The sequence below is a fragment of the Lacerta agilis genome, chromosome 5 (assembly GCF_009819535.1).
Source record: "Lacerta agilis isolate rLacAgi1 chromosome 5, rLacAgi1.pri, whole genome shotgun sequence".
Lineage (NCBI taxonomy): Eukaryota > Metazoa > Chordata > Lepidosauria > Squamata > Lacertidae > Lacerta > Lacerta agilis.
This window is the reverse complement of record NC_046316.1, coordinates 40,453,725-40,479,791: the sequence shown is the minus strand read 5'-3', so window position 1 is coordinate 40,479,791 and position 26,067 is coordinate 40,453,725. Positions and strand designations below refer to the sequence as shown.

The following is a 26,067-nucleotide window of genomic DNA, read 5'->3' as shown; positions in this document are numbered from 1 at the left end:
ATCTGCTGTAACTACACTGGCTTCATTTACACCCGCATGCTTCTTTTGCATAGGATTGCTCTTGCTTCTGAAAACATTTTCAATTAAGAATTTTTTAAAAAAATCCAGCAGGGCTTCTTAGTAACTGTAATTTAAGTGACTCTTAATCTGAGTCGTGCATTGGACTCGTGCACAATTCCTGCATTGCACCTGACATGGCCCCTTCCTGCTACTTCCTCAGCTCATTCTCACGATTCAGGGTGGCGGCCCCTCTCTCCCTCTCTCTCCGCCCTCGGTTTCGACTTCGGAGGATCCCAAGGCCTAGTTTGGTCTCAGGGCCAGGCCGTTGGCGTTGCTATGGCAACGGGACTCTGGGCGCGGCCCAGCCGACGGGAGGAATCTCAACCGGCCGCTGCTCATGGAGGCCGGCGGAGGTGGGGAGAAAAGTAGCGGAGCGGACGGAAAGGCTGAGAAAGAAGGGAAGAGGGGTGAGAGGACCTCGTCGAAGACGGAGGGGGTGGGGTGGGGGATGAGGAGGGAGACATTTGTTTAAGCCACGACTCAACAGCGTTTGAAATAATACTAAAAATAAAAAATGCCCCTGAGCATGCACAGAGCTGCAACCCCCCCCCCCAGACATAAACCATGTATCTTGGTTTTTCATTGCCACTTGGATCCGAGGCCGCCTCCTTAAACGGAGCACTTGCCGTAGGATTTGATCCCACGGGGAGGAGGTAGAATAGGGTTGTTTTTTTGGTAAGGTTCCCCGCACTAGCAATACCTGCAGAAAAAGTAAAGGGTGCAGATTTTTCTCAGCATATGGAGATTCAGTATAAAGGGAAGCTCAACTTGTTGGATTTCTGCCTGTTGGTGATCCTGATCCTGGTAGATCGCGGGATCCTCACATAGCTGTCAACTTTTCCCTTTTCTTGCGAGGAATCCTATTGGGAATAAGGGAATTTCCCTTTTTTAAAAAGGGAAAAGTTGACAGCTATGGATCCTCATCCTGTACATAAAGTTGGGGGGCGGGGAGGAAACTAAAAAACTCTGCGCAGTCCTCCCTAAAACAGCTCAACAGCTCTGGGCACTTCCCTCCTAAAAAAAGCTTAACAACTCTGGGCAATCCACCCACCCCACACATGCTCCTCCTTCCTCCAGTGACAATGGGTAGATCACTGCCAGTTGTTGTTGTTGTTGTTGTTGGTTTTTTTTAATACTCGGAGTAGATCGCAGTCTCTTGGGAGTTGGATATGCCACTATAGCTGTTAAAAGCGCAGGGCGGAGGTGGGAAGCCATCTCTTTGTTGATAAGCCTATGGGAGTTAGTTGGAGTTGTGGATACTGGATGCCCTTACTTTAGCAGTTGCCAAATTACAACAGACACACACCCCTGCTGCCTTTAAGGGATACACTAGTTGCATGTCTGAAATGGGATACCTGTAAGATATTCTGTGTTTGTAGGGAAGGGGCTTTTTTTAAAGGTAATGGAAAATTGGAATCCATAAAAAGCAGGGAAGTCTGGGGTTGTGAGCTGAAGGAGTGAAAATAGGAGCAGCAAGGGTGATGATGTCGAATCAATGAAGATTAAGAGTGTGAGCCTCAGAGAGCAGAGTGTGTACAGTGGTACCTCGAGTTACATACGGTTCAGGTTACATACTCCGCTAACCCAGAAATAATGCTTCAGGTTAAGAACTTTGCTTCAGGATAAGAACAGAAATTGTGCTCTGGCGGAGCAGCGGGAGGTCCCATTAGCTAAAGTGGTGCTTCAGGTTAACAACAGTTTCACGTTAAGAACGGACCTCTGGAACGAATTAAGTACATAACCAGAGGTACCACTGTATGTCACTTGGAACAGGAGGTATCGATGGAAGAAAATGCTGGAAAGTAGGAACACAGTTAAGACCCACCCTTTGCAAACTTATCCAGACTTGAGGTGTTTTCACGAAATTGTGATTGCTGTCTACAGCCTGGACAAAACCCCAACAAAATTTAATTTAAAGGAATATTTTGCTTTGAGAAATACTTTGTTTTTGTATGATTTGTACAGTCTTTCAACAGTGGGGTTTCCCTCATTAAGGCTGCAAACATAAACACATTTGCCCAGGTCTTACTGGGGAGAGGTTCTTCAGATGTTTGCGTATTCATTCACCTACGGTACTTCAAAATGTAGTCAGCCAAACCTGTTTTATTTGGGGGAATTTCTGCTCATTAAGTAGGATCCACAACTTCCACCCCAAAGACTTGCACTTATGGCAGGGTGTAAAGCAACACCCAATTCATCTCAGAAGTTGGAGGCACTCTGATCAGGGTCTGATAATCCCCTGTTCATGAGGCAGCAAATACACTTAAACTACCAGTTTATTAACACATAACTATGCTCTTTGTGTCACAAATTAAAGTTGGTTAACTGCAAATCAAAGTGGCTATCTGTGTGGCTAGTTCTTTACATGCCAGCTTATAGGGGTATTGGGCTACTTAATTGTTGTATGAATGCTGGAAAGGCACAGTAGCGCTAGTAAAACATAAAATAAAATAGGCACCTGTATTTCATGTTGGAATCTTGCCTTTCATAACAATGGAATATCTGTGTCCATTTTTGATTGTGATTTATTCATGTCGGAACTTTTAGATCTTGCTTCCTAAGCTACTCGCCTCATTTACACCGAAAGGTTTAAGTTAAGTGTTCTGTTCGTGTGTGTGTGTGTGTGTGTGTGTGTGTAGTTGCTGCTAATGGAAAGGTTTGTTCAGTAAATGAGGTGTCTGTTGTTAAGAGTGTATGTACTTCTGTGAGGAGGAAAAGGCCAGCAAGCTTGTTATCTGGTTTTATTGCAGCTCTCCTAAGAAAAAAAAATGTTCCTTTTCCTGCTGTTAGATTTCTTTGGTGTCAGACAAATATTATATATGCCTTATCGGCTTAATGAGAAATGCTGTAAAAGAATATAAAACTTAAAAATAAAATGTGAATTCTGCCCAAGATACTTAGTCATCACTTCTGATCTGATCACTTATTTATGTAGTAACTTTATTAGCATAATGAAATAGTATTTTAAAAGGAGCTCTGCCATTCATATTACTTATTTCCTTTGAGTTGCTGCAGCATACCAGGACCGAGAGAAGAGAGAGAGAGAGAGAAGTGTTGCAAGGTTGTGTGATGCAAATGTGCCAGCAGAAACACGGACACATTTGCCACACTCCTCTGTTCCATTTTGCTGTAGTGACTCGGCCAGACAGAGGTCAGGTGAATGCTGCAACCCCAGCACACCACCCACTGCTGCTTGTGTGACATGCATGTGGAACAGCCCTCTGGATGTTGCTAACTATATTCTCCCATCAACCCCAGCCAGCATGGCAATAGTCAAGACTGAATGGGAATTGTAGTTTTGGAGGGCCAAAGGTTTCCCACTTCTGCTACATGGCATACAGCAGTGTTTTTCAACCAGTGTTCCGCGGCACACTAGTGTGCCGCGAGATGTTGCCTGGTGTGCCGTGGGAAAAATTGAAAAATTACTTTATATATAGTCAATATAGGCACAGAGTTAAATTTTTTAACATTTTCTAATGGTGGTGTGCCTCGTGATTTTTTTCATGAAACAAGTGTGCCTTTGCCCAAAAAAGGTTGAAAAACACTGGCATACAGAGCTTTCCAGTATTTTTTTCTGTGGTAACTGGGATAAAATAAATGGCTGTGGAACTGCAGTCTCACATATCTCTGTTATACTGTATCTAATCCCCCCGGCCCACAACTGAACTGTCCATGATAGGCGATACAATTCTATTTTGAGGAACCTATTTTATCTGTGATCTATCCTGTAATTGGTTAATTAAATAATCATCCTGAATTATAACCATGACTGTCCTAAGGGCTTGGGGTGGTTACAGTAATTATTTGTCACAGTATGTACTTAGCAGTATGCACTTAACAGGCCACTACACGCAATATAGCAAAGATATTAGATTAATATAACTGTCCATCAATAAAAAAAATCCTAAATGACTTGCAACAAAATATCAAAAACAGAGAGGAATTCAATCACCTAATGTGATTGTTCTGTCAGCAGAACAGTGCCATTTATGCTTTCCAGACAGAAAGACCCCCCCTCTTCTCCCCCCATGTGCTGCTTTGAGGGTTCTCTTGACCCCTCCCCAGCTGATTTGAGGGTGGGCATGAGGGGACGTGGGTGGTGCTGTGGTCTAAACCACTGAGCCTAGGGCTTGCCGATCAGAAGGTCAGCGGTTCAAATCCCCGCGACGGGGTGAGCTCCTGTTGCTCAGTCCCAGCTCCTGCCGACCTAGCAGTTCAAAAGCACGTCAAGTGCAAGTAGATAAATAGGCACCGCTCTGGCGGAAAGGTAAATGGCGTTTCTGTGCACTGCTCTGGTTTGCCAGAAGCAGCTTAGTCATGCTGGCCACATGACGCCAGCTCCCTCAGCCTATAGAGCGAGATGAGCGTGCAACCCCAGAGTCATCCGCGACTGGACCTAATGGTCAGGGGTACGTTTACCTATGAGGGGAAACACTAGGGGGATGAAAGGTCCATTGTGCTAGTGGGATTTGTGCTGACTCCTTTTTGCACAACTACTTAGTTGAATTCAGCCCAAAGTAGTGAAAAACCTTTTTGAATAGAAGCAGTATAAAAGGTATAACCCTAGTTAAAAACTGCTTAAAAGAGGAAGTAAAGAACATGATTTTTACTTTGTGCTGGAAAAAAAACTAAAGAAGGCTCCAGATGAGCCACTCTTCTTGGGAGGTTCTATAGTTGAGGTACCAACCAGGGGCATAGCAAGCCTCTGCGCTGACCAGGGCGGCGGTGGCGCAGAGGCACCCCCCTGGGGGAGGGGCACGATGCATGCGTCGTGACGTCGTCATGACATCACGACGCATGTGGATGCCGCTGAAAGGGGGAAAAGGGGAAGCTTCCCCTTTCCACGGCTTTTTTTCGGCACGAGGGTCGGGCCAACGAGGAGGGGGCGTCATGCTTGTCCCTGGCATGACGCCCCCTCCTTGCTGGCCCACCCCCCGCCGAAAAAAGCAGTGGAAAGGGGGGAAAAGGGAAGCAGAGCAGGCGCTTGAACGTGCCTGCTCTGCTTCCCTTTCCCCCCTCCCAGTGGTTTGTTTCGGCGGGGGGTGGGCCAGCAAGGAGGGGGTGTCATGCCAGGGACAAGCGTCATGCCCCCTCCTCACTGGCCCACCCCCACCAAAAAAAACCACTGGGAGGGGGGGAAAGGGAAGCAGAGCAGGTGCATTCAAGCGCCTGCTTTGCCTCCCCCTTTCCCCCTTCCAGCGGCTTTTTTTTCTGTGCGAGGGGCGTGCCAGTGAGGAGGGGGTGTCATGCCAGTGACAAGCATGACACCCCCTCCTCACTGGCCCGCCCCTCGTGCCGAAAAATAGCTGCTGGAAGGGGGAAAAGGTGACACTGGGGCCCGCCCAGTGGGGCGGGGTTAGGGGGGCGGCCAAAGTGTCACCCCCCCTCCTGGAACCTGGGATGGGCTGCCCCCCCCCCCGCTATGCCCCTGGTACCAACATTTGAAATACCTTCATCGCAACTACTGTATTTGCCTTCCTTCAGTTACTGGGGGCACCCTGGACGGGGTCTTAATATAAGATCTTAAGGTTTAAGCAGGCAGAAGGTTGTGATCTTAAGCCACTTAGCAGGTTAAAACCCACAATTTAAAATGCTCCTGGATATAGACTGGGAGCAAATACAACTGGTAAAACGTCTAGTATCAATTAGTAATCTTGGGGCTCTATTTTGAAACAACTGCAATTTCTGTTCTGCTTTCAATGGAAGCCCCTTGTACACTGCGTTGCAGTAGTCTAAACAGGCTGTTACATTCATCACTTATCTGCTCCTTCCCTAATCTCCTTTCAAATATTATGTATTTTTTTTAAAGCTACTAAGGTATTTATATAGTGTGTGTGTGTGCGCGTGTGCTTGTGTGTGTAAGTGTAATTGACCATGCCACGGGACACATAGGAATCATTATCATTCATTATCTCATTCATGAATTGCTTCCTATAAGACATCCCAGAGTAATTTACAATGTAAAGAACAATGGCATATATAAAAACAGCAATATCATTTGCATATATAAAAGCATGCATATAAATCAGAATAACACCACTTATATTAAATTAATTTGAATCTAATATAGATGCTAAGTCTCCACTTAACAGGTTGTCTTCAACTGGGAAAGAAAGGACAACAGGGAAGGCACTGCTAAACATGTTGCTAACACATATTTTTTCATATTATGTGAAGTAGCTCTAAATTAGTGGAAAAGGAGGAACCAAATAAGGAAAGCTAAGCAGAATCTGACATATATATAAGCATCCTAATTATGGCTTCTATAACAATTCCTAATTGACTTCCTGCTAGAAAAGGATAGTGACAGGAGCTAGACTGTCCCTGCCAGTTTTTCTTTTTAAAGTATGCGTGCATATGATAGAGTTGTATAAATTATCTTGTCAGCTACTCGGCACTCTTTCTGAACAGTTCCATAAAGTGCTGCTGTTGCCACCTGAACTGAACAGTTTTGCACACTACTAAAAGCCACCCACTTCCTATGAGTATCCACCCCACATCCTTGCTATCCAGAAAAAAGTTTTTCTGCTTTGTTTTTTAAAGCAAGAATAGTCTTTTTAAAATTATTTATTTGGTTTTTCAGATTAAAGTTTTACAATCACATATCCAACATACAACATAAAGACAAGATTCCAAAGAATCTCCTGGATTTCCCTCCTCCCCTTTGTGGGTTCTATTAATCATTTCCATTTCCAAGGTGCTGGAGTCCCTTCAGCCCCCCCCCCAATAAAATATTTGAGGGAGCCGGGCCCCCCAAAATGAATGGGCATTACCATTCAAATGGGGGGGGGGTTTGCTGTGTCTTGTGATCAGTTATGTGGGGCAGGGCTTACTTTGCCCCCCCCCAATATTTTACTGAAGTTGGCATCCCTGAGCAGTGCCCTCTGTGATGCCAAAATTCAGTGCCCCCCTCCCTGTGCCACCTCTTCCATTCTACATCATAGCTGTGGCACTCCCAAGGCTCCACAGCCAGTATGGCCGAACTGGTTACGGTCCCCTAAATCCTCTGATTTGATCTGTATTGGAAAGTGGAAGGGACACAACATATCTAAGCTAGGGATGGGAAATATTTTTTCATGCTTTCCCCATGATCCTTCTGAGAACCACATGCTAACAATGGGCAGTCCAGAGGCAGAAGTGTGCAGAACAATGGATTTGACTCTTGCGTCACAAATGTCAGAGGTTACCAGACATACACATATTTCCACCCAGGCAAGCTGGAATCAAGGACACATTCCAGTCAGGAGTGGGTGGAGCAGGGCTGGTGAGGGATGGGGCCTGGAGGGTCACATTTGGTCCTCAGGCCTGAGGCTCCCAACGGCAGATCTAAGTCATCTGTAGAAGGTGCTATGTAGAAGATGTATGTTTGCTGTTTTGTTACTTTTGACATTCCATGTGTTTTTGCTACATCATTTTTCTTTTCCCCAAAGCAAGTGTTGTATAGAGAACGAAGACTTTCGATCAAAGTGATTCTGCTTAAGTAATTGGTTTCAATAATTAAGCAGATTTTAAAAAATGTAATCAATTCTATTTACTTTATTCATGAGTTTCAGATGTCTCCAGAGAATTTAAACTCCCAAATTGACTTTGTAGCAAGAGATTATAAGGTTGAGCAGTTTGGAATTTTGGGTGATATAGAGGCAGTAATTAAATAGATGAACCTGATCTTTCCCTGTTCACTATAAAAGGATAGTGGAGTGAGCTGTGCCATTGCTGTGTTTTTTCTTTTTGTCATTTTAAGGATATGCCACTGAGCTATATGAATATCTGTACTGTATGAAAATTATGTAGCAGCTTTCACTGCATAAATAATTAGGACAAAAGCTTATGATTTCCTGATGAGGTTGTTCTTTATGTTTTAAAGTCATAGTTTTAGTTAGTGTATTGACACTGAATTTAACTTTCCAAATGCAAGACAATCAATAGGACAACCTCATAACTCACAATGTTTCTGTTTCCTGTCTATGATGTCATAAAGCTCCATGTTGGTCACAGCAATGAAATGAATATTAAACAAGCTGTTTCTGGTTGAGCTGAAGGTCAAGCCACTGTTATTCTGGTTTCAAATATTTTGTGTGTTTTTAAATAGTCCAGCTGCTCTTTTGGGTATCATAGTGATAGATTTTATGCAAATATTTTGCATTTTGGCATAATCTTTTCAGATAATTAATAAATAACAATATAATAAAGCAATTATTTGCACATTTAACTAAAACAAGAAGTAAAGAATATAGGTTTTGATATTTTCTCCAACAAAGGCTCTTGTTGGAGAACAAGTATGACTGGCACAAATTCATTTGGAGATGCTTTTGTCATCTTTGGAATGTCTATGGCAGGACAAGCTGTGTGAAGTCATGGGGCCTCTGTCTGTAAAATGTGCCAAGCAGAATGATCAGCACTTGGTTTATTGGAAATAGAACTCATATACTCCTATAACTTTTCATTAAGTGAAATGTAATATAATATTGTAGGTAATCTTAGCTACCTTAGAATGAATTACTTGAATTCTTCCAATATATACTTTATCCTGAACTTAACAGAACACAGTGTAGTGTGTCTTATAATGTGCTAATACTTTTATGAGAAAAGGAAAGTGCACAGAGCATAGGATTAGCGATGGTGTGAATTTGGAATATGAACTCACCTAGTTTGGAAAGCCAAAACCCATTATAAACCAGACCCAGGCCTTTCAAGGCTTATGATCAGCTGGTAATGAACTTCATCCTTTTCTACCTGCTGGCTCTCTTTGCCAGCATTTTAATCCACTTCCAACACAAAAAGGTTGTTTTTGGAAAGGGGAGCAACTGATGGTAGGGAGGGCTCACTGGAGACAGTACTGGTCATTCTGACACTCAGGATTGTATTTTTTTTTTGCCCAAGGCAATGGAATTTGTAAGTTCTTTTGCTTCCTTCACTGAATTTTGGGGAGAGTAAATTACAAGTTCCCCAGCATGTTATTTCCTGCTGGGGAAATGGGATCTTAGTTTCCTTAGCTGCTCTGGAGTTCTAAATTCCCATGCTCCCCAAAAGCATATGATGCTCCCCAGCATGCTGTGGAGTGTTATTTCCAGGCTGGCAAGGGTTTTCCTGTTTCTAGCTTGCTCTCCCTGTCACTGGCTATCTCCTACTCCTTCTCAAAAGTAAGCATATTTGGAGTGAAGGGTGAGGGGAACTGGCAAGTTTCTAGTTTTCTCAAAAATAAAACAAGATTGAGGTTTGTGTGCATAAGGTTATTGATTTCAAGAGATTTTCACCCATCATTGCATATGATAGTTTAAACTTGGATATCCTAGTATACAACATTTTGCATGTCAAAAAGATCCTTCTGTAATCAACTATTTTTATAGTATGCACCCTTCTCTGTATTGAATGTTAAATTGAGAAGATGATGTGTTGCTTCAAGTTAGCATCAGAGTTGTTTGAGAAAATGATAGAATCATAGAATTGTAGAGTTCGAAGGGGTCCTGATGTTCATCTAGTCCAGTGTTTTTCAACCTTTTTTGGGCAAAGGCACACTTGTTTCATGAAAAAAATCACGAGGCACACCACCATTAGAAAATGTTAAAAAATTTAACTCTGTGCCTATATTGACTATATATAAAGTAATTTTCCCACGGCACACCAGGCAACATCTCGCGGCACACTAGTGTGCCACGGAACAGTGGTTGAAAAACACTGATCTAGTCAATGTAGGAATCTCAACACTTAGTCCCCAAGTTGATTTCAAACCATACCAGATCCTGCTTAGCTTTGCACATGTGCTAGCTTTTTTTTATTGCTACATCTCTAGGAGGCAATGCCAGTTGTTTCTAGGCTCTGAATTATATCAGTGTTTGATGAATAGCCACATTCTGCCCCCCTTGTGTTTACTATGGACCAAATGGGCAAAATTCCATCTTACTGTTGGAGTAAGATACTTGAATGCCTTTTTAATGGATGCCTGTTGCCTCTAGTTAGAGTATCTGCTTTGCTTTCATTGAGTTATGGTCCACTTATGGCTACAACAGAATAGGTGTCTAGTGACAAACTACCCCCAAGTATAAGGGTTTACATTACCTCTATTGACTAATTAATTTTAAGCACTGAGAAAGCAATCTTTCCACTATACTTGCTAAAATGGTCAGTAAGGACAGGCTGACAGAAATATGGAATGCTTTATGAAATTTGTTTATCATCCTTGTGCTGGGGCCACACTAATCTTCTGTGTATTTTTCCAATTTTTCTATAGATTACTTGCATTTATAAAATGTAAGACATGTTTGTTTGATTGGTCGCTTAACTAATGCACTTGTTTAAAAGATGTGAAACTGCAGATACAAATAGTATTTTCTGAGAAAAACAGTCATTGTTCCTTGTGTGTGACACAAAGGGTGGTTATGCAGGATGGGGTCTTCTTGGTAGTGGTGCTGAGACTTTAGAATTCCCTCCCTGGGGAGATGCACCTTGTTGCTTTTTTGATGGCATACAGTATCCAAGCAAAAACTATCCTGTTTAAAAGCCATTTATGAGAGAGTTATTTAAAAATTAAGTTGTATGTTGCTGCTGTTTTATATTGGCTATATGGACTTACTGTCACCTGTTATAATTTTATTTCTTGGAGGTTATTGTTTACTTATTCTTAACTATCTTGTGGCTATTTTGTGATCAAAAGGAAGGATATAAATATTCCACAAAAACAAATAAATGCTTAGGCTGTGCAAACTTTTGTCACAGCAGCTGAAGTCCATAGATACAATGCAAAATTGTTTTACACTTCTGTTTATTGTATTGTTGCAAAGTGGGGGAGGGTACAAAAGAACAAATAATGCAGTGATTGTCCTACAGTGCTTATGCAGTCTTAGCCATAATCCTGTTTGAATCAAGTAAGTATCAGACATGTGAAATGATGTAATTCATTTGTAGGAAGACATTCCATCTCAAAACCACGCCCTCCAGTTGTAGTTGTACGCCATGTGAGCCACCACAATATTCACCTTAGTTGGGACTTGGAAGAACAACGAAAAGGTCCTCAGGAACAATGGTTAAAATTTTCAGTTGAAGAGGAGGATGTGAAGTTGCATAAATATGGCCTAATTTATATGTAAGTGAAGTTGTGCTGCTCCCCTTCAAAATAATTTGAAAGCTTGGATAACAAAGCTGACATACTTAACATAAATCAGTGGTTCTGAAAATGGTCTTTGTGGTTGTAGGTGTAACAAGAGTATATCAATACTTCCATGCATTGCAGAATCTTCCCCTAAATCTGTACATCTCAGTGGAGCAAGTACCACTCAAATAACTTGAAAGGGGAAGGTTCTATAATCATGGAATCAAATCATTGATGGTTCTGACTTGTTGCTGTTGGATCCCGAGTGTGGACCACATGACCCTTCTCTATCCAGTAGTTCTCTTGCTGCTTTTTGTGGCTAAAGCATAACTCCTTCACTATTTTACTCTTGCTTCTTTGATTTAATTTGTACAAAGTTTTCTTAATTGTCGAAAAAGTTCAGTACATAAACGATAAAATTGATCTTCCTCTTGATTTTTGAAATAAAAAAATAATTGTTTTATTATCAGTTAGATTGAGCATTTGGAGAGGTGGTTTATATGTTATAAAAGTAAAATAAATAGACTGCAGTGCTACGTAAGCTTCCAGTGGTCCCCTGACGGCTCTGATGTTTGCTCTGAGACATCATACGTTCTGTTGTCATCAGAAAATTTCTATGTGGAATTTGTCACTAGGTGGCAGAATTAGACTGTTTTAATACTACCTATTTCATCATATGTCAAGCTACCTATCTTATACTATCAACAGTACTTTAAAATTTAAAGCATTCTTAGCATTCTAGGAAACAAACTCTTTACAATGTCAGACAGCTTAGATTTTTGCTTTTTAGTTAAAGCAGTAGCATATGGCAAAGTAATGGTAATTCTGATAGACATTTTTTGGCAATTCAAATATTCTATTAAGACATTAAATGAAAATATTCAAACCTGAACTTTTGCCCTCGAAAAATGTGCTGGGTGTACAGTATATATTTGATGACATTTATGTAGATGTTCTAGTTCTTGAAGACCTGAAGTCCTTGGGTGATATCCAGCATACGTCATACTCAGAGTAGACCAATTGAAATGGTAGATTTCACAGAGTCTACTCTGAGTATGAGGGACACGGGTGGCGCTATGGTCTAAACCACTGAGCCTAGGGCTTGCCGATCAGAAGGTCAGCGGTTTGAATCCCGGTGACGGGGTGAGCTCCCGTTGATCAATCCCAGCTCCTGCCCACCTAGCAGTTCAAAAGCACGTCAAAGTGCAAATAGATAAATAGGTACTGCTCCAGCGGGAAGGTAAACGGCGTTTCCATGCGTTGCTGTGGTTCGCCAGAAACAGCTTAGTCATGCTGGCTACATGACCTGGAAGCTGTCTGTGGACAAACGCTGGCTTCCTCAGCCTATAGAGCTAGATGAGTGCCGCAACCTCAGAGTCGTCCACAACTGGGCCTAATGGTCAGGGGTACCTGAACCTTTACCTTTACTCTGAGTATGACAGATATTGGCTATCACCCTTTGTTTCCTTTTGGGTTTTAAAGTATGCACAGCTTAAGTATTCATGTAGGCTTGAGAAAACTTTGGATTTGTATGTGCAGTTAGGGCAAATGAATTTGCATATGGATTCACAGTGACACAACAATAATGTGTATTTAAAAAGAACAATTATGGAACATATTTCCCATCTAAGCGGATGTGTTTTTTCCCCCAGTGACCTTCATACATTCACAGTAACAGGTGTTTGGTAGTCGGTTTTTAGTACCCTTTGTATTTTTATTTTTATTTTTAGGGTTAGTCTTATATAAACAAAACATTTGAAAATGATTTCAAAAATATATTTTTTTTTCTGGGGAAAATAACATTACTCTTTTTTAGGGGATATGCTCAACAGCATGTGGTGGAAGGTCTTGAACCTAGAACAACCTACAGATTTCGACTTAAAGTTACAGATCCTTCAGGGGAGTCTGCTTACAGTGCACCTGTTTGTGTAACCACAACGAGTAAGTTGGCAATTCATTAATTCTAAGTATGCACAATATAAATTTGATTTGTACCCAATGAAAATAGCTATTAAATGGAAAGCAGAAGTTTATTAAGTAAATTTAACATGCAGCACTGCTCCCAATTTTCATGCAGTATCTTATTTGGGATACATTTTAGACCTTTTGCATTTGCTATTTCTCACTATTATCTAAAGGGGGGGAACCCTTATCTTAAAATGTTTGCTTGCTTTTTTGATGTTGTCTTCCCGCTATTCAGCCCGTGGCTGCCCAAATTAGAAAGCAGGACAAGAAACCTCATCAGTTTCATAAAGTCTCTATGCTCTTTAATGAACTGAGCTAGGCATCCAGACAGTATTGATTATTTAGGAATTCAATCTGCAAAAATATTCTGTGTGGTGATCCCACAATGAATCACTACATCTGGGTGGCTAGCTAAAACCCAGTCATTAGGAACAACATGTACCACTTTGTGTCCTTTTGAAGATACATATCTAATAAGAAGCTTGCTTCTTAGCAACAGAACTGCTTGTCCTGGGAGTTAGGAATGGAGTGTTGTATATTTCAGTCCCCAAGAAATCCATGCACCTCTCCACACTCTGAGTTCGGAGTAAATTATCCTGTTGAAATTAATAGACTTCTGTATCATATCAAATAGGTTCACAGCCAAAAGCTTGCAACCGATTCACCAATTTCCTATTGTGCTCTAGCCCATGGTGAGCCATCCTAGAACATTTTAGTGAAAGTATGGCTGAATTCCTTTGCCATTGCTTCCTACATAACTACCAGAAGCCATTAGACTTTAGCATCTTAATATAACATGCTCACATTTGTCCAAAGGCTGGCATTCCTGAATTGTAACCTTGTTCTGAAAACAGTGTGAGTTTTCGGGGGGGGGGGGGGATCTGGGAAATAATCCCATGCAAATTTGGGTAAACATTTCAGTTTGCATTGGAAAAAATTCTGATACCTAGAGGGTGATCTAATTGAGCATGCTTATTTTACTTACATTCAGTTAACAAAGCAAAACACTTCAAATGTACAAAGCTTGCCAAATATTGTATCAGCAATTGGCATCCATTTGTTGTTACTAATGCATTTATGAAATGGAAAATTTTCCTCAGGAAAAAAAAAGCATTGAAAAAATCTGCCCATCTTTATCTAAAAATATGTTACATGTTTGGCATGTTCATAGTTCATTTGAATATTGCACTTCACATAATGTTTGCTTTCTAAATAGCATAATGGATTTGGATAAAAAACTGAATTGTAAAACCAGGATTTTCCTATATAATGCCCAGCTTTATTATATGTAAATATTCAAATTCATTCATATTCATATTTCATAGTTTGTTGTTTTAATGTGCATGTTAGGAATATGCACATTAAAACAAAACGTCTCTTTTGGTTTAGCATTTGCATTCAGCTGGAAAAAGCCTACATAAATCAGAATGCAAGTACTTTGAAAAAGGGCGTGATGCTTCTTCTTTTTTTCCTCAGGTAAAATACAAGAAAGTCCTGTTTAAATGAGGCGTGCAATTTTAATCAATTGGTCCCTAAAATAGAAAGACAAACAGCTGCTGCCTGTTAATTGGAGAATATCTTCAATGAGTTCATCATTTATTCAGTTTTCAATAGAGCCTTCAGTTCCATAAATAAAATTCTTGTAGCCACATTAGAATACATTGCTCTGTTCATCTGCAACCCAATACCATTTTATGAAGGATTTATTTCAGAAGACAAAAGCATGACCTTCACCTATCCAGATTCCTTTTGTTTATCCAGTAATCACATTTACATGGACATAATTTTAATGAGTAACTATGTCAACCTTAAGCTTCTTGTCTGAAAGTTTTATGTACTGCATATATTTTAATATAACTTCAAAGAGAGAATGATTGTACATTTTAAATTGTTTCTCTTAGCTTTTAGTTCTCTTAATTATTTGCTCTTACAGACCCAAAGAATTGTTTTTTGAGAACTGTCAGAGGTAAACTATGGTCAATATGGCAGCAGCATGTCCTTAATAGAAAAGGTCTCATCAAAGACACAATAAAGGGCTATAAATTATTATTCTATTCTATTCTAAACATAAATGGAAATAAAAGCATACACCTATTTTGTCCAAATGCATTATTCATTCAACAACCCCAATATTATCCACTCCATATTGCAGGTGGTGGGGAAGGCATTAGAACTAATGGGTTGCCTAAGCCCTAAAGCTACCTCAGGAGTTTGTGATTGAGGTGATATTTTAAGCAGGGATTTCCTCACTAACACCTTTTGCTATTATTATTATTATTATTATTATTATTATTTTATTTTATTTTATTTTATTTTGCAATGCAGAGACTCAACAGTGTGCACAATATTTTAGATATTGTCATTATTCATGAGTGTTTATTTGAGAGATGGTGCCCAAGTTTTAAAAATAAATAAACAATCGTCTGGGGGTTTTGTGTGTGTTTAAAAAAAACCAAACAGATTTCAAAGTCACCTTTCAAACCTTTCATCTTTCTGCTAAAGAGTGATAGGTCTATTGTTTAATTTAGGAACCTGGGAGGTGTCCAGATGCTGTTCTGAAAAATGTGAAAGCTAGTTATTTGACAGCGTTTTAATAGCTGACAGAGTAGCAGCAAAACAATTTTTGATCCATCGTGCTTTGCAGTACTTTCATGCATTGTTTTCTTCAGGTGAACCAATGAGTGGAGACCATCTCCATCGTGCTGTTAGCAGAAATGATGTAGATCAAGTCCTTACTATTCTTAAAGGAAGGTGAGAAATGATTCACTTTTTAAAATCTTCATATCTATGTAATAATGAGTGAAATATGATAATGACAATCGCATGGCAAATTGTGCTCTGACTTAATGTCATTTTTCCAGTCTCCTAAATATTAAACTACTTATATGTTAAGCTCAACGTGATAGATTTCTAATTGCAAATTATGCTGTTACAGAAAAGGGTGAGATATATATTTCCTTATAACATTGACCCCTGTGTGTAAGTATAAGGCAGGCATTCTATATAACTGACAGCACTACTCTATCAGAAAATGCCACTGCAGAAGGTCCTCAATCCTTGGGAATGATTTTTCAGGGAATTTAGAGGCTGATATCAGAAATGGGAGCATGAAAGTACCCTTTCATGGGAAAAAAACCATACTGTGCTTCTTGGATCTAAGCCATATAATTCTTTTAAGTTATGAAAGGCAGCAATGATCCATGAAGTTGTGTGCTGAGGAGCACTATTCAAGGCAGACTCGGTGCTCTTATTGTTGGGCACTGCAAGGTGAGCAGCAAAGACATGAAGATTACTATAGGAGCATTGTGCAGCTGCTGACTGGCCAGTGCATGGTGTAAAATGTGGGCCATGATGTCAGTGGCCTAGTCTACTTGCCTGTCAGCAGGTCATAACTGCATGGTGCTGACCTAGTAGGTCCATAGCTTCCTGCCATCATGCAGTGCCTATATGTAAGAACACTGTGCCCCCACCTCCTCTGTTGGTACACGGTAGTAGCAACTTTTGTTTATGGATCCTTACCACTGATGAATATGCAGAATATGCACTTACGTACATTGAAAAACATATTGGAGAAGAACTGTAGTGATGGAAATGATATGATAACCAGTCTACTTTTTTCTTTTTTGAAAAGGCAAGTGGTGGTAGATACACTCAATAAACTAGGATTTACAGCGTTGATGGTTGCTTCACAAAAAGGATATACTAGGTAGTATTGTAATATTTCTTTTACCTTTCTTGTATGAGACTCTCTACAGATCAGAATATTCAGTTATGGTTCTCATTAGTTTTGTGGTTTGAGGTGTGTGTGATATGAAGTTGCCATTATCTGCTTGCAATTCAGGGATAGCTGATTGATGACCCATTGTAATATCTAATTGCAAAGCAATTTTATCTGGCCCTCCCCTGACTACTTCATCCCTCCCCCAGCAAAAAAATTAAGTAACAAGATTCCCCACTTCAAATTCCTCTCGCTCTTTCATGTTGTATATACTATATGTATTTATACATATTATATGTATTTTGGGATTAGGGTCCCCACCCCCCATTCATTCCTTAAATGCTATTTTATAGCTACAGGCCTGAAACAGATAATTTATTTAGTGTTCAGAGTATGTTATTTCACATTCATCCTCATAACACCACAGTGCAATGAATAATTATTCTTTCTGTTTTGTAGACTGAGAGCTAAGACTGAAGAACAGTGACTTGCTCTTGCTCAAAATTACCTAGTTAATTATAAACGAAGTTTGGCTTGAAACCAGAATTTTGTACAGTACTCTAGTCAATGGATCACATCAACTTTATATTCTAGACTGGGATAACTTGCTGCAGCAGTTGCTATTGTTTATAGTTGTATTGACTTACAAGGCATTAGTTGATAAATAATTTCAGTGTGGCATATGAATTTGCACATGGTTTGAAGACAGTGGTCAGTTTGCCACGTAACAATTTCTTACTAAAGCAGCCATCGAAATTGGCACCCTAACTGAATATTCTTTATATGTCCTGGCAAGCTGCTAGTTGCTGAAAAATAATATAATGCAAATGTTTTCTATCTAGTCTTGCACAGATTTTGGTAGAAAATGGAGCAGATGTGAACCGGAAGAATGCCAGTGGGAAAGACAGGTAATAAATGCAGTACATTGCCTCATCAGATAACATGGTGGATGTTGATATTGTGGACTTAAAAATTATATATAATGTAAACCTGTGTCCATGGGGGAGGAAATTTCACTGGGATACTGTTTGCATCAATAATAATGCCTTAACTGATGCTGATTTGAAATGGAACTCTTAATTTTTCAGCTTTTGTTCCCAGGCTGTTGTTGATACTTTGAGGCCTGGGCAACACAATGCTGCCGTTCTCCCTCCCCCTGTAGGCAATGGCAGCAGTACATACATAGCTTAGCGCAGGCATCCCTAACCTTTGGCCCTCCAGATGTTTTGGACTACAGTTCCCATCATCCCTGACCACTGGTCCTGTTAGCTAGGGATCATGGGAGTTGTAGGCCAAAACATCTGGAGGGCCGCAGGTTGGGGATGCCTGGCTTAGCCTAACATTCTATATCGGAGCTTGACAACATTTCTCTGCTACATGATCCTTGATGGTGATGGAAAATACAACATGACATGGATGCAGGAGCAGTAAAATGTGGAACAGCATGGGTGCAACATTGGCGAACAGCAACAGAAAAAGCAGATTAAAATTATTACTATTTTGCGGGGAGGGATTGGTTTTAGAGCCCATAAACCGTCAATTTTGACCCATGTGTGGCACTTCAATTTTCCTTGGAATGAATGATAGCCATTAATTTAAATGGCAGAAAGTAAAGGTATACATTCAGAGCTGAGGCTGATAACTGAAATGAGAAGCAGGTTTCTCTCTTCTCAGCTGTTGCATATTGCAGCCCATTTATAATGGGAGCGATGGTTGTGCCAGGCACTACTGACACTGCTCTGATTTGGGTTCTCTTTCTTGGTTTTTGTTTGTTTGTTTGTTTCTTACAATCAAACAGTGTATAAAAGTTTATGAAATAAATATGAAAATAAATTATGAAATTGGTTATAACAAGTATGACATTGTAAAAACTGCTTATATATATATAGCATGAGATATATTTGCATTTCCATTAATTAGTGGATTGTACTTTTGCTATTCTATGAAGCTTGTTAAAATTTGTTTTAGTTGTTTGTTTCCTTAAATACCACTTTTGTGTGCAAAGGGCCATTGTGCTCTTTCCCAAATATTCAGTTTGTTTAGTGCACGCAGCAGTCTTACTGACCAGGAAGGACTTTAAAGTAGTAAAGTAAGCCAATAGATACATATAATTTTAGACAACCAGTCAAATTAGCAAGTGGACAAGGTAATAGTGAACTGTGTTCATCAGCCAGCAGAATGAGCTTCTGCTCAATGGGACTTCCTTTTTCTCTCCTTCAAACAAATGCAGGTAGAAGCCCCCTTCCCTTTAGACCTTCCACTTTCAGCCTGAGAAGGTCAGGGACTCAGCAAGGAGGGGTGGGGTTGAGAGTACCATGTTGAAAGTATCAGCTGTATATATAAAATAATCTTCCTGAACACACAAGTATGGTGATTTTCTAAAAGTAAATTTGTCCAAAGCCTCCAAAAAGGGGTCTAGACAAATCAGAGGAAAATACAGAATTACAGCAGTTAGATGTCAGCATATAAGCAGCAGCAAGAAATAAGATACAATAACCCATAGAATAACAATACAATTTTTATATAACTTGGTCTGTGAGCTGGTTAATTTCTAGTATTACTTAGATATTTACACAAAATCATGCAAGTTTTCTACCCGATGATATTTTAAGTTAATATGAAAGGCCTGCTTTTAAAGGTGTTTCATAAGTGGTAATAGATGTCCCTGGTAATGTTGGCTGATGTTCTGTGGTTGGGAAATCGTAAATCCCTTACAGTGAAGTCGATATATTGTGTCTTCAGTTGATGTCTAGGGTTTTGTTCTCTATGGAAATATTAAAATGAAGTAATGTCTCAAAAGATTCAACAGAATCCTCAGTGATACACACTGAACTGCAGATGTTAGCAGTTACTAGGAAAATGTTCTTTTGGTTTTTTCTTTGGCTATTTTTGCTAACCCCCGTTATACATTTCACAAAAGCCCTTATTTTATATATATAAAGGCTCCTTTTACAATTACCAGCCCATTTTGTCCATCTGGACAATTGGATACTGTGTTTTGGTTTTGTGCTACCATTTCCTTCTAGCACTGTGAATAAGTTCTTCTAATAGTTTGTTTACATATACTTTATGTAGGCATCAGTTTTACTAGTAATATAATAGTGATTATATCAGTGGTCATATAATACAGCAATATACAGTCATAAAATGGTGTTTAACAAAAAATTAATCAACTAGAAGAGTATTTAGACTAAGGTGTGGCTCACTTAAACAATACAGTGGTACCTCGTGTTAAGAACTTAATTTGTTCCAGAGGTCCGTTTTTAACCTGAAACTCTTCTTAACCTGAAGCACCACTTTAGCTAATGGGACCTCCTGCTGCCGCTGCGCCGCCAGAGCACAATTTCTGTTCTTAACCTGAAGCGTTATTTCTGGGTTAGCGGAGTCTGTAACCTGAAGTGTATGTATGTAACCTGAGGTACCACTGTACTTAATTTTCAGTTCTAAAAACTGCAAAATAACATTGTTTTATGTTACTTTAATAACTAGTGTTTTTTGTTTCTTAGTTTAATGATAGCTTGTTATGCTGGTCACCTGGACATTGCTAAGTATCTCAGATCCCAGGGAGCTTCTTGGTTATCCAGAGACCTTGGGGGATGTACAGCTATGCACTGGGCTGCTGACGGAGGACATGTCGATGTTATTGAGTGGATGATCAAGGATGGTTGTCAGGTATGGTGTTCATCTGCATATTTTGAAGCAGTTTATCAGATGTGTACATGCCACTGTAGAGGTGTGCTGTTTATCATTATGGAATGCTGCACCAGTTGTTGCCATAATTTCAAGTTTACAAAGAAATTGCATTACCTGCTTTAAAAAGCTTGTATATAACTTTAATAGTCATTGGTTATTGTATTTGAAACTAATCTTGTTTAGTAATGATTACATAATAGAGGATACTTGGTGGAATAAATTCAAATGACCAAATAAATATATTCCTGGATTGAAAAAAGGTACAAATTTTGGTTGAATCCAGTGTGTGCCTGAGTGAAAGACACTTGTGCAATGTGACTTTCCCATCCTGTCCTCCCCACTGTGATCCTCTGTGCTCCCCATAAAGCTATCCACTCTGACAAGCTGCTTCTAAACTATTTTTTATTGTTTCCACTGTATTCCTCTGTGCCACATCAGTCCTTTCCTAATGATTTTCCAGCCCTCAGGAGAGGCATTTGAAAGGCCCAGAGGACTGCAATGAAGAATGGGGGGGCGGGGGGCGGTGAGAAAGTGAAAGTGACTTCTGCTCTTACAAAGTCTGTATCCAAACTGTTGATTACAAGAAATGACTAAATATATATCAGTATTTTTCCTAGTGCTGTCTGCCCCTGACTTCACATATATATTTCATGTTACAAGTTAAAAACATGGACCAAAAAGCAACAAGATGATCCCTGAAATATTTTTAAAAAAAAACCAGGAAAAGGAAGTTCAATTGAATATATACATTATTGGATTGTATCCAGTACTGTTTTTCATGGGCAGAGTGGGCTTCTTCTCATGCAATAGGACCCTACCTTCCTATCTCTCCCCCTGCCCTTGCAGTTTCCTGTATACCCTGAAAATCTGCTCTGGAGTGTTGGGGACCCCTTGGGACAGAATTTTAGAGTATTGGGGAACTGCAGTGTGGACAAGAGGAAAGTGAAGTCTAGTGTGAGTGGAAGTCTGCTTGCACAATACTTGATTCTACCCTGTGTTTTGGAAGAACTAATAAATTAGGAATTATAATACAAAATGAACATCAAATATTATGTTATTCAATTTGAAAAACACAAACACACAAATTATAAGTGCAACACATGCAAATGTAACAGGGAAATAAATGTAAATTGTAAGTTAAAAATATGGAATGAATGGGCATTATCTTGACCAATAATGCTACCACTGCTGTTGCTATTACTACACTTTTATCGGCAGCATGCTGTGCACTCTGCAGATAACAGTAATGACACCCTCCTTGCCAAGAAGTGTTCAATCAAAATAAAATGGAGAGGATGAAACTGAAAAGCAAAGCTGTATTAAGGCCAGCCAGTCTGTAAAATAAGACTGAATTTGGTTACCTGGCGGAAGAAGGCCCTGACAATGTCAAGTGGTCTAGGAATGATTTTATGGAAGGAATAGATTTTGAAGTGGGAGAATGAATTGGGCTGATATATAGAAAGGGCTGAGGAGGCTGCTCCAGGCATGGAGAACTGCACAGCATGAGAAATAAATTGCTGGAACAAGCACGAAAGAGTGATGCTGAAGATAGGTAATAAGCTCAGCAAGTATTCAACAGAACAGAAATCTTGTCAATTTTCATTGAATTCATGTTTCAAGTATCAGAAGAACATCCTCTCTCTGACAGGTTGATCCTAAAGACACAGGCTTGGAGTGGACTCCGCTGATGAGACTATGTGCAATAACAGGAAAAGCAGATGTGGCCACAACTTTACTAGACGCTGGAGCTGATGTGAATGCAAAAGATAAGGATGGCAAGACACCTCTTATGGTATGCTCTGCTGCTGAGCAGCATGCTGGTATATTTTGGAATACACTTTGCTACCTCATGGAAAAGTGCTGTGTGAAAAGCAACTCCAAATCCAGAGTTCTCCTTTTTGTACACATTTTTCCAATATTTTTGTAGTGCACTAGAGTTTATATACACTATACGTGGTGGTTTATGTGGTGCAAGTCTCCAATTAAAAAAACACAACTGTGTAAAAAACATATGTTAGTGAGAAGTGTGCACAAAAATATTTGTGAGAACAATGCACAAAAATGTGTTATATTAAGGAAAATTGCTGGCAAACGTGTCTGTTAGGATAAATGCACACAAAGGTACACAAGTTTTCACAGACAGATGCAGAAATAAGGTGGACTGAAGATTGGAAAAAATAAGAAACTGAAATCAACAGGTTCATCAACTCCTGCCACCAATACAATGTGGGGCTGCACTAGACTTGCTGCTAGTGGTCTGCACAACAGTTCATGGAACTGCACTAATTCATACATACTCAAACTTTTGTCTGCTCTTAGAAAGGTATTTTGAACTTACTTGTATCCTATAGAATGAGGCAGCTACATGCTTTGCTCTCGAAGATCTGTAATGTATGAAACTAAGTTATTAATCCTGCCTGTTCCCTTCAACAAGGTTGTGTTGGTATAATTTGGGTCTAGGTGTGAAGCTTGTTTACCTGGTTATCTGTTTTTCTGAGAACTATCTACTCATTCCACCAGTTTTCTTCTGCAATGTGGAACATTTTGATAAGGCAGTGTGTCAAGAGGTCTGCTTAAGAAAGGCTTCTAGGTGCTAGTGCTCCATATTATTCCCTGGCCCATGGAATATATTTACTGTTATGGAAAGCCGTTATTGCACAGATGACAAGTCCTTTTTCATTCACTACTAATTTTGCCCACAGAATGCAGTGGCTGTGCTAGCAGCCATTTTACCTGTATTGGGATGACAGGAGGATTTGCAAAGTAACACTTCACTTCCCCTTTGATTTCTCTTATTAAGGCACTTTATCTCACAATATCTTTTCTGGTTTGGTGCATGAAATGAAGTACATAGTCTGAGCAAATTCAAATGTTTCTTTAATAGGATGAGCTCTCTTATTCCTTCATACTTGGAAATTCATCTTTCTGAAGTACTGCATTTATATTTGTAGATTCTATAAAGATCAAAATGCTCTCTGTTAACATTTTCATTCCAGTCAGCACACGGAGAGAGCACGAGTACTTCTCTACCTTTACAAACAGGTGTTTGGGATGATATTTTAATGATCTGTAGAAGATGTATTATCGCCAAGCTCTAATGGCTAATATTCAGATCCTTCATATAAAGACAGACTTCAATGCTGCAGTAGAGGATGGAGGTCGTCAGAACTCCAGGAGAGCCTAGAGAAGTTCAACATACTGAAGCAGTGCACAAATGACTTGTAGCAAATCACTCGACTTTCACTGCTCCTATATGCAAAATTCTGGTCAGGATTGTATAGCTTAAGATCACCACATACACTGTTTTACTATTTATGTAGGGCATTTATATACCACTTAATCATTAGCATTGCTAAGCAGCGTGCATAAACCTAAACTTGACGGAGAATATAATGATAAAAATTCATCGTAAAACTGAACACAACCCCTATGGGTTGCATTCAGCTAAGTCCTACTCAGTCAGACCTTTGAAATTAAGATAGTCATGTCTGTTAATTTAGGTGGATCTACTCTGAGTGGGACTTGCATTTAATACCACTTCTGATATTCAGTGGTGTAAATGTAAGTTGTTTCAGTTCTACACTACTATAAATGTGTTGTGCAAAATACAATTGGGGTGCCATGACTGATGGCAGCTCCTTGTTAAGTGCACAGATTCACCCCCATGCAACGGTTTGTAAGGCTCTTAGATCTTGAGTTCTGGCTGCTAGGCCATGTTTAAACTTCTTTAAAAAGCTATTTTAAAAGTTTGGCATACTTGTAGTTGGTTGATGATAATATTGCCAAGAGAATATTTAAATATAGTCAACAAAATTAAAAATAAAGCACAGACCCTAGCTGCCAGGAGTATAGACCAACCCAGCCCTCTGTTAACATTCTAGCTGCTCTTATTCTAAAATACACACAGCTATGTGGCTGTCAGATATGTTTGTGTATATCTCGGTACCAGAAATGAAGAGGCATTTGTTATATTCCTTCTAAAAGTGATACCATGCCAGTTCCTCATAGAAGTGGTAGCAGCTTTGACAATTACTTCTCATCAGTTGGAGGTTGCTCAAACAGTAACTTTCAGAGTTGGAACACAACAGTGTTTTGAGTTTATTTCCAAATTTGGGATGGTGTTCTAATATTGAGTAATCTTTGCATTGTGTCAGTAGGTAATCTGTGTTGGCTTTCATTGAAGAAAAAGGTGCCAATTTTTCTTTTCTCCAAAATATTTCCAATAGGAGAAAAAGCTTATTTTATGCCAACACACAACTATATGTAATACCATTTCCCCCTAATTTTACATATATACATTTTGCATATATAATTTTCCCCTAATCTTACTTCCAGGTGGCAGCATTAAATAACCATGAAGAATTGGTAGCATTACTTCTAGAAAGAGGAGCAGATCCTGATGTTAAAAATGAGGTACTAGCAGTAAGAGTAGCTTTTTCAGTACCTGTTTTACACATACATCCAAGAACTGTTTAAAAGAACAAAATGAACATGTGGTTTTTGTTGGGGGGGATTTTTTTTTTCAGTTTGGCAAAGGTGCCCTGGAAATGGCTAGAGGCATGAACAGACAGGTATGGATATATTTTACTCGAACTTTTCTCCCGATTTCTAGTCTTTAAGCATTTTATCCTCCTCATTTGCTATTTTTCTTCCTTTTTTTAGAGTGTGGTTTCAATAATAGAAGAAAGAAAAAGACAATTAAGTAATCTGAACATGGATTCTTCTGCATCCTCTGCTACAATTGTGTGAAGCAGACATTTTGAACCCTAATTTTACCTTCGAAGGTCAGGCCACAAGGACTAAATTCTAGTTGTTTTCCTTTTTCCTAATTAGCTGTTACACACTCTTGGATGCCTTGATTAAAATGCTAACTTTGCTTCTCCAGCATTTTTCTCTGGCGTTTAAATTCATCTACATTTTAGCAGCATTATTTTCTCATTATGGTCAATTTTTACAGTGATCCTATTTTTTTGCTCTTCTGTACTCTTGTTCTCATGCTAGCAGCTGTTCCTGTTTCATGCCCTTGAGTTATAGCAGTCTCTGACATTAAGGACAAAACTAAAACATGTCATAAATTATCATGTAGTTTGCTGTAGAATGCATGGCTTCTCAATAAATAAATAGGTGGCATAGTAGGCCAAATGGCCAGGGCGGGGGAATGGAGAACAGGATTGGAAGCACAACATAGGAGGTGGGGCTTAGCACTTTGTCTCTGCCATGGCCCCAGTGGGAGTTGCATGCGCGTACTCTCTTTCTCTTGGGATTCACAACGGGGGAAATCTCCCATTTTGACCAATGGTAGCTTTACGCCCAACAATATGATGATCCCATTTTGACTCCCCCTCAACAGTTATATATTAAAACACAAAAATCCCAAGGATGCCTGGGCATACTATGTAATAAAATAATTACGTCTAGCTTGGCTCCAATGCTAAGTACTTTGGATGTCTTTGTGCAGTGTAACTGTTTTTTGTAGAGCAGAAAGTAGGTAGCAAGATAATTGGGAGAGGGTGAAATGAGCTAGTCTCCATGGAGTGGCATTCTG

General features: G+C 39.6%; 1 protein-coding gene and 1 non-coding gene across 3 annotated transcripts; one reads left to right on the top strand and one right to left on the bottom strand.

Annotated features, from left to right (window-relative positions):
* The first annotated feature begins 302 nt into the window (after positions 1-302).
* On the top strand, positions 303-25,409 carry FANK1 (fibronectin type III and ankyrin repeat domains 1). 2 transcript variants are annotated; one of them, XM_033149432.1, is made up of 11 exons: positions 376-467; positions 10,963-11,140; positions 12,963-13,087; positions 15,781-15,862; positions 16,743-16,817; positions 17,672-17,737; positions 20,336-20,501; positions 22,171-22,314; positions 24,858-24,935; positions 25,049-25,093; positions 25,185-25,409. In XM_033149432.1, exons 1-11 carry the CDS (start codon positions 398-400, stop codon positions 25,269-25,271), a joined length of 1,116 nt encoding a protein of 371 aa, XP_033005323.1. In that variant the 5' UTR covers positions 376-397; the 3' UTR covers positions 25,272-25,409. The 2 variants fall into 2 exon arrangements, with proteins under 2 accessions (XP_033005322.1, XP_033005323.1); XM_033149431.1 differs by lacking the exon at positions 10,963-11,140 and having other exon boundaries at positions 303-413.
* Positions 10,200-10,306, bottom strand: LOC117047637. Its single transcript, XR_004426707.1, has one exon. It is a non-coding gene; the product is annotated as a U6 spliceosomal RNA (small nuclear RNA).
* Positions 25,410-26,067: the final 658 nt, after the last annotated feature.

Coding starts and splice junctions, on each gene's coding strand:
- FANK1 (XM_033149432.1), top strand. CDS start 398: ATGGAGGCCGGCGGAGGTGGGGAGAAAAGTAGCGGAGCGGACGGAAAG. Junction 13,088..15,780: donor TGTTTGTGTAACCACAACGA/GTAAGTTGGCAA, acceptor TGTTTTCTTCAG/GTGAACCAATGAGTGGAGAC. Junction 16,818..17,671: donor TCACAAAAAGGATATACTAG/GTAGTATTGTAA, acceptor TTTTCTATCTAG/TCTTGCACAGATTTTGGTAG.